Here is a 14791-nt window from a genome sequence, read left to right as displayed (position 1 = left end):
GGAAACGATCTATTCTAAAAACTCCGGCCAAAGTGGAGATTTCTGAAACCGCCGGTTGTGTTGTCGTGTCAACGGGGAGAAACAGGGTTTTAGGTTCTGAAGCGTCACATTATGCGCCAGGAAATGCGTAACGTCATATGAGCGCCCTATGTTTGCAGTTTGTTTGTTACAGGAAGACGCTCGTGTTATTCGTTGTTGTTGATTCTGAGGATTCTGATTGGCTTGCCTGGCTTTATCCTTCTCCCTACACTGCCGCCCATAGGTTTGACATAGTTATAATGGCGCTCGACGGCGTATTTATGTGTTTTGATGTAAACGACAACTTTTTGGAAGACGATGTTGTGTGCACAATGTTATTTTTGAAACGGCGGGGGGGAAATATTAGTTTCTATAAATACCCTGCTACGTATAAACGTGGCCTATATATCAGGTGAGGGGAAGCTTGATTGTCGATCAGGAACAGGTGGGGTGGTGACTGAAATCAGGGGTAGATCTGCGAAAAGTAACAGGAGGGAGACAAAAACCCCAGACGTAACAAACATAATTTAAATCTTATAAGATGAGGCAGTTAGACCCAAAACAAAATGGCTATCATGGCGGGGTCACGTTGCCATGGTTTCCAAGGGTCAGTGAAAGATTGCAGGATTAATCCATTGAGTTAATCGATCACAAATACAGAGATCTAATTGATTTACACTTCTTACGGATTTATGTTTTTTATCAAAAAAAAGTATAAATGTTAATGTAATTAAGCAAATATAACATCCTTAGTTAGCTGAAGTCCCCAAACAGATTGTGATGATTATAGATGACAGCGATCCACTCCACCCTGCTTTAGGAAGAGGAATGTGAGAAGCCTCTTCATGATTTAACTTTAACCCTAAACAGCAAGAAAGCACAAGTCAGGATTAAACATTAAACATTATCACACACATTATCACAGTGATGATGTACTCTTAATATATTACTGTGATGAAGTACTGTTAAATATGACAGCTAATATATTACAGTGATAAAAAACTGTTAAAGTATTACTATCACTGTGATAAAGTAGGCTGCTAATAAATATAACGGTAAACACATAGAATAAGTATTGTAAAGTGGTAAAGTACTGACTGTGGTCAGAGGTTGGGCCTCAGGAGCGGATTCTGCCCCTCAGTGTTCTCAGAGCTGGTGTCAGAACCTGGGAAGTATCTGAATGGGAGGAGGTGAAGTCATGAGCTAGATGTATCTAGATCTATAGAGCTGTACAGTCCAGTGAGCTAGATGATTCCAGATCTATAGAGCTGTATAGTCCAGTGAGCTAGATGTATCTAGATCTATAGAGATGTATAGTCCAGTGAGCTAAATGTATCTAGATCTATAGAGCTGTATAGTCCAGTGAGCTAGATGTATCTAGATCTATAGAGCTGTATAGTCCAGTGAGCTAGATGTATCTAGATCTATAGAGCTGTATAGTCCAGTGAGCTAGATGTATCTAGATCTACAGAGCTGTATAGTCCAGTGAGCTAGACACTATTGGTAGTAGCAATAATCAGAAGAACCGAACTGCAGTAAAACCACAATTTACTCACCAACTGGTTTGTGTCGCTGGTCTGAAGCTAAGGATCAAGAGAAATGATTAGTGTTGTAACAGTGGTGAATATCCTGATGTTATTATACTTTCATATTCTTAATGCCACAACATCTCAGTGGACATTGGAGGAGGTTCATCATTCAGAAGTGGAGGTTTCTACTACCAGACCACCAATGTGTGAAGACAACCAATCAGATCGTAGGAAGGGGACAGGAAGTAAGAGCAGGTGGAGATCAGGCCTCAGTCCTCTTGGAGAGTTTGATCCACTCACCGTTCCGCTTCTTGTACAGAAGGACTCCAACAACAGCAGCAGCAGCAGCGAGGAGGAGAACAAGAGACCCAATGATGATGGGGATGGTGAGGCCACTCTTGCCTTGAAGGTAAATCAAGAAATTAAAATCAGGTGTGTAATAATAGATGATGGACAGAGACCCTCTCCCATCCATCCCTGCATCATTGAACCACATGTCAACGGTCACGTGATGCTACACACACGACTAACACAACGTCAGTGTAACTATTCCTCTAGAATCTGTTCTTGAGCTCAGGGTCACTCAGGGACTGATCTGAGCCTAGCCCTATTCATATAACTCATTTACCCACAATCCACCCTGTTCTGCTGCAGTGAGCTACTCCTGAGAGCTGTGTGTTTACCCAGTAGCTTCAGCAGTGTCCAGGTACACCTGGCAGTGGTTGTGATGAGGTCAGGAGGAGGTGGTGAGACATGTGTTCCCCACCTCCATCCCCTCCAACACCAGTCTTACCCCAGTTGGTCCTGATGAGGGCGGGGTCCAGGGGGGTGGAGATGTCCTTGATGCCTTTCAGCTGGACCACACACTCGTACCTCCCCCAGTCCTCCTGTGGGACGGCCTTGAGGTTGAGGTCCACGCTGACCTGGAAGGTCCCGTCGTGGTTGGGGAGGACCTCCCCGGGGTCCACCTGCTCATGGAGCTCCTGGCCGTCTCTCCTCCAGAACACCACCACCCTGTCAGGGTAGAAGCCTGTAGCATGGCACACCACTGGGGAGGAGGGGCTCCTCTGGAGCAGAGACACCCGCGGACGCTCTGGAGAGAGGGGGGGGGGGGGGGAAGAGAGAGAGAGAGAGAGAGAGAGAGAGAGAGAGAGAGAGAGAGAGAGAGAGAGAGAGAGAGAGAGAGAGAGAGAGAGAGAGAGAGAGAGAGAGAGAGAGAGAGAGAGAGAGAGAGAGAGAGAGAGAGAGAGAGAGAGAGAGAGAGAGAGAGAGAGAGAGAGAGAGAGAGAGAGAGAGAGAGAGAGAGAGAGACAGAGAGATCTTTTAGCACTTTTTTCTAATTTCTTGTCATGTAATATATTCTATATTTCATATTCTTCCATGGATGCCTCGAACATACAGGTGTGGTCACACAGTTGATCAGAGAGGCAAGAGAAGGGAAAGGAGACCTAGCAGTGCTGTGGCTCGATCTCACCAACGCTTATGGATCCATTCCTCATAAGCTAGTGGAAACAGCACTGGACCGGCACCATGTCCCAGGTAAAATAAGGGACCTTATCTTGGACTATTACAAGAGTTTCAAGCTGAGAGTCACCTCTGGGACAGTCACTTCTGAGTGGCATCGGCTGGAGAAAGGGATCATCACTGGATGCACTATTTCAGTGATTCTCTTTGCCTTGGCCATGAACATGCTGGTCAAGTCAGCAGAAGTCGAGTGCAGAGGTCCGCTCACCAAGTCTGGAGTCCGCCAGCCCCCCATCAGAGCCTTTATGGACGACCTGACAGTAACAACGACGTCAGTGCCGGGGTGCCGATGGATCCTTCAGGGCTTGGAGAAGATCATCACCTGGGCTCGGATGTGTTTCAAGCCTGCAAAATCTAGGTCCCTGGTGCTCAAGAGAGGGAAAGTGACCGACAAGTTCCGCTTCTCTCTGGACGGCACCCAGATTCCATCAGTCACCGAGAAACCCATCAAGAGCCTCGGAAAGACCTTTGATTGCACCCTGAAGGACGCTGCATCCATCAAGGCCACAAATCGGGAGCTGGAGGCGTGGCTGACAGCAGTGGACAAGTCGGGTCTGCCTGGTAAATTTAAGGCCTGGATTTACCAGCATGGTGTTCTCCCCAGGATTCTGTGGCCCCTGCTTGTGTACGAGTTCCCAATAACAACAGTACAGGGCTTCGAGAGGAGGATCAGCCGTTACCTTCGTAGATGGCTGGGCCTGCCACGAAGCCTGAGTAGCATCGCTCTATACGGGCACAACAACAAACTGAAGCTCCCCATTAGCAGCCTGAATGAGGAGTTCATGGTAACCCGTGCAAGAGAGGTGCTGCAGTACAGGGAATCCAGTTATCCAAAGGTCTCCCAGGCTGGCATCGAAGTCAGGACTGGAAGGAAGTGGAGGGCGCAGGAAGCAGTCGAGCAGGCGGAGTCACGCTTGCGTCACAGCGTGCTGGTCGGCCCAGTGGCATCTGGACGAGCAGGGCTTGGTAGCGTTGCAACCACACGCTACGACAAAGCCCTGGGCAAAGACAGACGCCGATTGGTCCAAGAGGAAGTGAGAACTGGCGTGGAGGAACTGCGTGCTAGCCAGATGGTGGGGATGCGACAGCAAGGCGCATGGACGAGATGGGAACAGGCAGTGGACCGCAAGATCTCCTGGTCTGAGCTTTGGCAAGCTGAGCCTTACCGGATCAAGTTCCTGATTGCGTCCGTCTATGACGTCTTGCCCAGCCCATCCAACCTCTTCTGCTGGGGCAAGGTTGACGCACCATCATTTCCTTTGTGCCTCAGAAGGGGAACGCTAGAGCACATCCTCAGCTGTTGCTCCAAAGCCCTGGGAGAAGGACGCTACACTTGGCGCCACGACCAGGTGCTGAAGGCGATAGCAGAAACCATCTTCACCAGCATCACCCAGAACAAGCCTCTCCGACCAGCAAGGCAGGCGATTGCTTTCATTCGAGCAGGGGAGAAGCCTAAGCCCAAGCCAAGGGGGGCAGCGGGACTCCTTGGAACCGCACCGGACTGGCAGATGAAGGCCGACCTGGGGAAGCAGCTCAGATTCCCAGAGCACATCGTGGAAACCACCCTGAGACCAGACATAGTTCTGTTCTCAGATTCAACCAAACAGGTGGTCCTACTGGAGCTGACAGTTCCCTGGGAGGAGCGCATGGAAGAGGCCAATGAGAGGAAGCGTGCCAAGTATGCCAACTTAGTGGAGGAGTGCCGCAGACGGGGGTGGCGTGCCCGGTGTGTGCCAATAGAGGTGGGCTGTAGAGGTTTTGCAGCGCGATCTCTCTGCAAAGCATACAGCATGCTTGGAGTCACAGGTGCACGTCAGAGAAAGGCCATCAAGACCACCACAGAAGCAGCTGAGAAGGCCTCTAGATGGCTGTGGATCAAGAGGGGCGATCCGTGGGTACATGCTACTTAGACACAAGTTGGGACTTGATCAATCCCGGCTGGGTCGCCTGGTTGAGGGTGTATGATGTTGCGAGACCCGAAACACCCAATGACCCTAGGTTCCATCACAGATGATGTGTCTAAGTGCATCAATAGATGTATATTAAACTAACCATAAAGCATTGAGATAGGACTTAGTTTATATATTGTGGTCAGAGAGAGGGGAAGGGGAGAGATAGTGATGGGGGGAGAGAGAGAGAGGGAGGAGGGAGAAAGTGAGAGGGGAGGGGGGAGAGGGAGAGAAAGAGGGGGGAGGGAGAGAGGGATCAGGGACTCAGAGACGTCAGTCTGTCAACGCCCACCAGGTCATGTGACTCTACCTGTTCTCTGCAGAGTCCTCCTCCCATAGACCAGGTACTTCTTCAGCCAATCAACACACTCCTTGGTGTAGTAGTTCTTCTGCTGTTCATTATAACCTCTATATTGATCCCATGTCCGTTTGGTGGTGATAGCCTGACGTACTGGAGCAACCCAGGTCAGGGTCTTCAGGTTCAACGATAGGAAGTCCTCTCCATCATAACCATGATGGTCGTAACCATCAGTAATACCATCCTCATCATCCCACTCACAACCATACATCTCCTGATATACGTGGGCACCTGAGAGAGAGAGAGAGAGAGAGAGAGAGAGAGAGAGAGAGAGAGAGAGAGAGAGAGAGAGAGAGAGAGAGAGAGAGAGAGAGAGAGAGAGAGAGAGAGAGAGAGAGAGAGAGAGAGAGAGAGAGAGAGAGAGAGAGAGAGAGAGAGAGATTCTTCATTAACATTAAATACACACAGACGTCACAACACAAACCATATAAGCATTACTATAAGATAACTCATTATGATAAATAAATGAAACCACAGAGAATAAGAGCAGCCAGAGTATTTGGACGGATGTGCCTCTGCCTCAGGTGACCCGCGGGCCGTTTGACACGGAGCCTCTTCAGAACACACCCCTACACTACCCTACATACAAATACTACTACACTGAGTACTGCTACACTGAGCACTGCTACACCGAGTACTGCGACACCGAGCACTGCGACACCGAGTACTGCGACACCGAGCACTGCTACACCGAGCACTGCTACACCGAGCACTGCTACACCGAGCACTGCTACACCGAGCACTGCTACACCGAGCACTGCTACACCGAGCACTGCTACACTGAGCACTGCTACACTGAGCACTGCTACACTGAGCACTGCTACACTGAGCACTGCTACACCGAGCACTGCTACACCGAGCACTGCTACACCGAGCACTGCTACACCGAGCACTGCTACACCGAGCACTGCTACACCGAGCACTGCTACACCGAGCACTGCTACACCGAGCACTGCTACACCGAGTACTGCTACAGAGTACTGCTACACTGAGTACTGCTACACTGAGTACTGCTACAACTGAGTACTGCTACAACTGAGTACTACTACACTGAGTACTGCTACACTGAGTACTGCTACACAGAGTACTGCTACTACACTGAGTACTTCTACAGAGTATTGCTACACTGAGTACTGCTACAGTGAGTACTGCTACACTGGGTACTGCTACTCTAATTATACACTGTATTCAGTGTTCACTGTGAGTTCGGCCTGGGTGAAGCCACCACCACCTTCAGGCAAGGACACGCACGCGCGCTGTGTGTGTGTGTGTGTGTGTGTGTGTGTGTGTGTGTGTGTGTGTGTGTGTGTGTGTGTGTGTGTGTGTGTGTGTGTGTGTGTGTGTGTGTGTGTGTGTGTGTGTGTGTGTGTGTGTGTGTGTGTGTTTAGGAGTATGGTGAATCTTTATCCTGGGGTTGAATGATGGATATCTCCATGTGAGAGGTCAGACAGTAGATATAAACGTACCTCCTGTCTGGTTAAAGCGCTTCATCAGAATCCCAATGTTGGTTTTGAAGCTCTGCTGGGAACCCAGAGAGAGTCCAATGCTCCTCTCCAGGTAGTCGGGGTGATCTCTGATGACCTGCTCCATCCAGTCCTGTTTGAGGACTGTTCTCTGGGTGTTGCTGTCATAGTAGTAAAACTGAACTCCATCCACCATCCCAACAGCAACAAACTCTGGGACGGTTGGGAGTCCAGACGACCCCGTGTAGGAATAATGCAGAGAGTGAAGCACTGTAGACAGACAGACAGACAGGTTAATACGGTACATCACTGTAGACAAACAGACGGACAGACAGGTTAATACGGTACATCACTGTAGACAGACAGACAGACAGGTTAATACGGTTCATCACTGTAGACAGACAGACAGACAGGTTAATACGGTACATCACTGTAGACAGACAGACAGGTTAATACGGTACATCACTGTAGACAGACAGACAGACAGGTTAATACGGTACATCACTGTAGACAGACAGACAGACAGGTTAATACGGTACATCACTGTAGACAGACAGACAGACAGGTTAATACGGTACATCACTGTAGACAGACAGACAGACAGGTTAATATGGTACATCAGTGTAGACAGACAGACAGGTTAATACGGTACATCACTGTAGACAGACAGACAGACAGGTTAATACGGTACATCACTGTAGAAAGACAGACAGACAGACAGACAGACAGACAGACAGACAGACAGACAGTCAGACAGGTTAATACGGTACATCACTGTAGACAGACAGACAGACAGGTTAATACGGTACATCACTGTAGACAGACAGATAGACAGGTTAATACGGTACATCACTGTAGACAGACAGACAGACTGACAGGTAGCTGTACATCACTATAGACATACAGACAGGTTACGACAGACAGGTTAATACTGTTCATCACTGTAGACAGACAGACAGACAGGTTAATACTGTTCATCACTGTAGACAGACAGACAGACAGGTTAATACTGTTCATCCCTCTAGACAGAAAGGCCCATGGCCCCTCCCCCTGCTCTGTGGCACCCCCTGTCCTATGGCCCCGCCCCCTATCCCCTATCCCATGGCTCCGCCCCCTGGCCGTCCAGGTAATGTAGGAGCCTTTAGTTTGAACAAAACTGAGGCCTGTTTCAGGTAGCTGGTTTAACATACTCTGAGTTTAATCCTGCACTCTGAGTTGGTTGACTCAGAGTTCAGGGTTGAAAAGCAACTCTGGGTTTTCGGTTTCAGAACAGTGATCAGCGTTGGGTTAATCAACTCTGAGTATGTTCACTCTGGGTTGAGGGCGTGCCTGTTGACTATGAAGAGCCATCATCAATGGATCTCTGATAACATGATCAAACATGGACCAAAAGCGTAGATCCACTTACTTTCTCCCACGGAATTGGAAATTCTGATGAACGGGTATGCCGAGCAGTTACCCCTTTAAACAAAAAAAAGCAATACCGCCGCGGCAGCGAGAGAGGAAATAGCTGAACAAGTTTTCAATTTACGCAACCCCGAGTTGCCCCAAGAGGACTTGGCAGCAAATGAAGATGAAGTACAAAAATATAGTTCAAACAGGTAAACTAATGTTTAATTGAAATCAAATAAATTGTGCTGTTTTGCCTGCTCTACCTAATTCAACAGCTATATTCAACATGTGATGATGGGCCTATATTTAAGCAGTAAATGTAAGTAGTAGCCTACATTTCCCAGCCACCCCAACACTGCCAATATTTAATAGGATTTAGATATATTAGAAGGCTACCCCTAGGCAAATGCATTAATATATATATATATATATATATATATATATAACATAATTGTATTCCGAATGAGGACATGATCATTTTCTGTTCCGCATAGAAATCTATGCGGAACAGATGTGTCCATGTAAACTTGGCTAGTTACACCGGGATTCCACCGGACGCGTACGCGCCGCAGAACGACTGCGCCGTGGAACGGCTGCGCCGTGGAACGGCCGCGTCCTCTGCCCTGTGTCCATTTCTACCGGGCGCGTAACGGCAGCGTAGCGCTGCCTTGCGAGCCAGCCGTATTCACGCGAGATCACGAGATCACGCGATAATCCTAAACCTAATGTACTCACCTTCCACTCCCAAAAGTATTGCAATTAAATGCCACGCTTTGTCCTTTCTGACATTTTCCTTATAAAAAGGATGATTTGGTACATAAATGACTTCATGTTGCTGAACTTCGACAATGAGTCTCTCGTCGTCCATGTTGCCGACCCTCTAAGATCCCTCCATCATTGAACCACATGTCAATGGTCACGTGATGCTACACACACGAGAGGCCCAAATGCCATTTTTCAGGCTTCGAATACTCGTTGGTTTTTCCGAGCGAATATTCGAATACTCATTCCAGAAAAAAACACCATCAAAAACAACATAAATAATCCCTATATACTCCCTGGAACCGATTTTGACAGTATCTGCATATTTTGTTGAAGATTTAATAGCTTTTGAAAGTTAATTAGTAGGCCTAAGTAGGTTCCTTAGCCCTTAGTTTTTCCCCGTGAAAGCGAACAGCTGTTGTTGCGTTCCAAATCACCTATGCCAAACAAAAAAAAAATTACAGTAGTTTATATAAAGTGACCACATGGAAAGACCTATTTCGTAGCCCCTCTTTTAGGTACGAGCTCACTTTGTCTTGGCTGGTCGTGGGAGTCCTTCTCCTATTCAGAATTGTCCCGTTCACTCTCCACCATGTTTGTTTGTGTTGCGTTCAAGTGCCGTGCGGAAGAATGTAAAGCGTCGTCCAAATAACGTAAAATATTACCGTAAAGAGTGTGATTTGCGACAAAACGATATGACGATAGAGGATAATATGAAACGATAGACATTTTGATATCACCACACGATATATATCGTCATATCGCCCAGCCCTATGTGGAAAATGCGCCGACTTTGGCTCAGCCTGGCTCCGCCTCTTCCGCTACGTAGCTAAGATGGCTGCCGTTGAGTACGGAGAGTGGCTGTTTCCCAATGTCAAGGAAGCATGCTCAACGGCCGCCCTTTTAAGGACGCTACGTCATAGAACGCCGACAAGCACTGTTCCAATGTTGAGGACACTCGAAAGCCGCGCCATTTTTGCGTCCTTTGTTTTTGAGAATTCCGAGATTTTTCAAGGATGCATCGCTGCATCCTAGACGAGCCAAAACTACCCACAATCCTCTGCGTTCACTGGGCGGGTTCTCGAAAATGGCAGAGCAGTACACGTTCAAATGAAGTGAAGTTATATTAGTTTTCAGAAATATTTTGTGCCGTATTGCTTTTTATAGATTCATCATGTTAATGCAAATAATCAAGCCTAAAGACCTGTGCCACTTTTCAAACGTTTTTGCAACTTAATGATACGTTGCTATATTTTGCATGGACGTAGCTGGTGTTAAACACCACTGTCACCACTGTCAATTTACTCGCTTACAAGATTACATTATTTATGTATACCTATTTATGTTTGTGTTGATTCGTTTTTTTTAGGGTCAGCCCAGCAAACGGAGGCTTTTGTGCGCCTTAGGGTGGCGCACAAACATTTGTTTACCGGTGGAAGGGATAGTGCCACTATCCAATGTTGTAAAATTAATGCACAACCGATCATTTGCAATGTTTGTAATTTTGAATGAACGTATATAATTGTATTTTATATGATATACGTATGTGTTCAAAGCACTGGTAGATTGTAGGAATATATGAATGAATGAATCAGATCAGTTAAATAATATATCCAAATAAATAAATGTTTATCATCTCTTTCTTTGTCTTTTTCCCCCTGCATAATAGTAATCAACCGTACTGTAAATGTGATGCATGAATTAAGTTCTCAGACAATTTCACTTAGTTTTATAAAAATTGAATGGATTTTCCTTTTAATAAAGACGATTCGATCAACCGCAACAAAGCTTTTGTGACTTCCCCAAAGAGGCTCCATGCGAAGGAGACATGACCGCATTCATAACAGACAAAAGTCAAATAAATATCGATCAGCTTGATTGCTGCCATGTTTTATTCATAAGCGCACATGTGTTTACAAGCGGACACGCAGTATTAAAAAGCGGAAGCGGAAGCGCTTCCACACTACCAAGTCGTTCCAAAGTCTGAACGTTACAAACGCTAGGAAGCACTCGAGCTAGCACTCTAGTCTCATCTCCATAGGACGCGACTAGCAAGGACGCGTCCTAGCAAGGCTGCAGCCTTCACTTTGGGAAACAGCCATGGTGCCACCGGTCATGACGCAATGTTGATGTGAAGTTACATGAGCTGAGTATTGTGTTTTATTTAGAAAATTGACCGGATGCTCTATGGCTTTTACTTTTCACTTCCTGCCCGGCTCGACCTGCTCTGTCGAAATTGACGCGGTTTAGCAGCGGCTCGCGGCAAAAATAGAATTGGACGGAAAGATAGCGCCGCGGCGCGCCACGCCGCTCCTGGGACGCTGCTGAAATGTTCCGCGGCGCGCCCGGTGGAAATGGTAACATTGATTAGAGTGGAAGCGATCAGCAGCGGTGACCGCGGCGCAGCCGTCCCGCGGTGCGTACGCCTCCGGTGGAATCAAGGCTTAAAGGCCTTCACACACCGGCGCCGCAGCGGCGCGGCGCGTATTTTACGCGCGTCAAAAGCATGCCCCTAGCACCAACAGGAGGCGGCGCGACGGCCGCGCTGCAGTATAAAATCAGGAGGTCACCTGGCAATCAACCGCAGCAAAGAGACGGAACGCAATGGGTGAGTAGCCTATTGTAGCCTAGTTTATTTATTTTCCATCTTTTTGGCTGAATAATTTGAAAAATGTATAATCTGCGCAGTGAAAGTATGTTTTCAAGCATCAGATCAATTTAGTTTGCAGGGCACTTTATCGTTTTATTTACTGTCATTTCTTATTTATTTTATATTTTGCAATTATTCATCTACTGCATCAACAATCTCAATAACTGCAGGACCTTCTATTAAGCCTTTTTAGTATAGTGCAGTCACCTTTTAAGGCCAATTGTTATGGTGTGTATTTATTGTATTGAGCTCCTGGATGGTTTATTGATCCCCATTGGGACCAATACAGTATCTATCTATCTATCTATCTATCCATCTATATAGCCTTAACATAGCCACACATTTACATGTATTTAAATTCACCACTAAGTGTGCAATGGCAGAACCATATGGTGCAGCCTATATGATGACCTATAATCTAGTTATTATCCCTCTCTGGTATACTCTTTTGCATATATATATATATCTACTTTTTTTTATCCCTCTGGATAAATACAGTGATGTTATTGCTGTGCTGGATTCAGTAGCCAGTGTATTTTATTTGAGTGCTCGAGATACTTAATGTTATTTTTCCTTAAATCCAGAGAGACTGTTAATACATGATCTGATACCAGAGAGACAATTAATACATGACAATGCATTTTTGAGCTTTGCCTGTGTTTTCTTTTACTTATCTATTTTATTGTACGAGAATGTTTCTATGTGAAGCACTTTGAGTCTGCTTCATGCATGAAAAGTGCTATATAAATGAAGTTGCCTTGCCTTAAATAAAAATATATATATTACAAGTAATCTGGTTTCTACCTACATGGTGTGATTATATGCGACTTGATTTTGTCTATTTCCCATTATGGTTTGGGTACTTAGTCCACCATTGTTGATTTCTCACCTGAAGAGCCAATATCCAGAGCTATGGCTCGCCAGGCAATGTCCTTTTTGGCGTTGTCTTTATAATGACGGGAACTTCGGTCATATAATTCGAGATACTTTTCCACCTCGACGACCAGTCTCTCATCGTCCATTCTCTCAGAATAGTTTTGTCACAAACGAAAGAGGGCGACATCCAGTGGTGAGGAGTAGATAATATAGAGGTGCCTACGGGACCCGGGATGTACAAACCAGCTTTTAAAAAGCGCTTTTTCAGGGGCGGCGACGCTAGGGAATAGAACATTGGCTCGAAGAGTAGTTGGGTGGCGCGGCGCGGAACGCTGCCACGCCGCTAGGCTCGGGGTCGGCTCGGGGTCCGCCGTCTGCTGATTACGTCACACAATACGCTATCTACAGCAATAATGTTTTTTATGGCTTAAATTAAAGAGCCTGTAATGATCTTTCATTTTGAACATAGACCATTCCCAACCTATCTGTATGGATAGTTTTCTTCTAAAAACAAAACATCCCTCGGAATCATCTTGGCTGTTAAGATAAGCCGTCCGTGTTGCCAGATTGGGCACATTTTCAGCCCGATTTGGCTACTTTGAATCACGTTAGGCTGGAAAAACGGCCCAATCTGGCAACACAAACCGAAACTAGACATAGGGTGTGTTCGAAACCACCTACTTGCTTACTGCTTACTACCTACTAAATATTTGGCTTACTTCTCGAATCCTTAAATAACGATTGAGTAATCCATTTGAGTAATCGACGTTCAGAAGACCGTCCTTACTTAACCACCTCAGATGACGTGAATCAAATGACGTGTCAATAACCTACCGGCCGGGCGCCGTTAATAAATATTATAAATAAATATATAAACGTCACATTTAACGTCGCAGTACATCTTCAACCTAAGGATTTGCGGTGATGTGTTAAAAACATTTATTAAACAATTACATCGGTATGGCTGTGGGCTCTGCTGCTGCGGCTCCCCGTTTAGCGCCATTGCTTCCACTGTTGTTTTGAATAGACGCAGTGCATTCTGGGGCAGTTGAGTACGTCTAGTAAGCTAGCGATGCTTACACAAAATCTTTCCGGAAGTAGAAGACATTCGGATACTACTCGCTTACCTAAAACTCGCTTACTACGTTATGCTTACTCAATTTGACGTCATAGTTAGTAAGCGTAGTAAGCAAGTATGCGGTTTCGAACACACCCATAGACCTACTCGCGCTCACACATGTGCTCGCTTTTGCCTCGTGGTTGCTATGACTACAGCCAGAGCTACAGCACAAAACAGCCAATCACATCTGTCCGACGTACAGCCAATCACAATGTACGCCCATTCAAGCGTACAGCCAATGATATTGTGTAACGTAATCAGCAGACGAAAGACCCCGAGCCGATCTGGAAGCCGAGCCGAAATGGTACTTACACCGGTTGTGTTTTTGGGCTGCTAAGTAACGTTAGCCTGGGGCTAGCTACCCCCAAAAGGACATCGGCCCTGGAGGGAACGTCTCCCCTGTGCTCCCCGACTACGGTCTGAGAGCCAAGGAACAGGAAAGGTGTAACAGTAAATATAATAATTAGGATTAAAAGTAGATTCAAAATAGACCTCGGATTCCCTCCAAACTAAAGTTGAATGTTTGTCTCTGATAATAGATTGCACAATTAACGACGTCCCCAAACCAATGTTGGTTTCGTTTTCACACTTTTAACCTAAAATAAATGTTCTTATATTAGTTTAAATATTCACAGTAAAATATAATCATTTGGATTTATTTAGTGAGGATAATCAAGTGCTTTTCAACCAAATTAGGGAATCTTAGCATCGTCTCTTCAGGTATCACAAACGAACGTTTTGGAAAGAGAGTTTTGAAAAGTAATAACTTGAGTCAGTCTTACCTGAGGACACAACGCGACCAAAGACCAACAGCAGCAGCCCTGTTAACGCCTTCATATGTATTTAGAAGTACAGCTCGAGGAGATTATCCACAGAGTCGTGACTCCGTCTCCAACATCGGACGGACTGACCAGGAAACCAGCGAACAAGATAAGGAGGAAGAGGGAGGGGCCGGAGAACGGCAAGTGAAACTACCTGAAACATTAGCGTCCTCCTAATATCTGATGTCTTATGCAGACAGACAAAACACACACACACACACACACACACACACACACACACACACACACACACACACACACACACACACACACACACACACACACACACACACACACCATTAAAATCCTGTGAAATTATTTTTATTTCC

General features: G+C 46.2%; 1 protein-coding gene across 1 annotated transcript; it reads right to left on the bottom strand.

Annotated features, from left to right (window-relative positions):
• Nucleotides 1-562: 562 nt before the first annotated feature.
• LOC115535439 (major histocompatibility complex class I-related gene protein-like) lies at nt 563-14560 on the bottom strand. The gene is made up of 8 exons (XM_030346645.1): nt 14424-14560; nt 6845-7111; nt 5331-5609; nt 2341-2640; nt 1848-1949; nt 1575-1601; nt 1124-1183; nt 563-880 (listed from the first exon to the last, which is right to left on the bottom strand). Exons 1-8 carry the CDS (start codon nt 14476-14478, stop codon nt 768-770), a joined length of 1203 nt encoding a protein of 400 aa, XP_030202505.1. The 5' UTR covers nt 14479-14560; the 3' UTR covers nt 563-767.
• Nucleotides 14561-14791: the final 231 nt, after the last annotated feature.

This window comes from Gadus morhua, chromosome 22 (assembly GCF_902167405.1).
Source record: "Gadus morhua chromosome 22, gadMor3.0, whole genome shotgun sequence".
Taxonomy (NCBI): Eukaryota; Metazoa; Chordata; class Actinopteri; order Gadiformes; family Gadidae; genus Gadus; species Gadus morhua.
The sequence above is the reverse complement of the archived record's forward strand: the minus strand, read 5'-3'. Positions and strand labels throughout refer to the sequence as shown.

Bases quoted from the DNA above. Each gene is read 5' to 3' on its own strand.
- LOC115535439 (XM_030346645.1), bottom strand. From the start codon at position 14,478: ATGAAGGCGTTAACAGGGCTGCTGCTGTTGGTCTTTGGTCGCGTTGTG. The intron at 2,641-5,330 runs GTAGAGTCACAT...CCCTCTCTCCAG, and splicing joins GAGGACTCTGCAGAGAACAG to AGCGTCCGCGGGTGTCTCTG. The intron at 1,950-2,340 runs GTAAGACTGGTG...TTTACCTTCAAG, and splicing joins CCTCATCAGGACCAACTGGG to GCAAGAGTGGCCTCACCATC.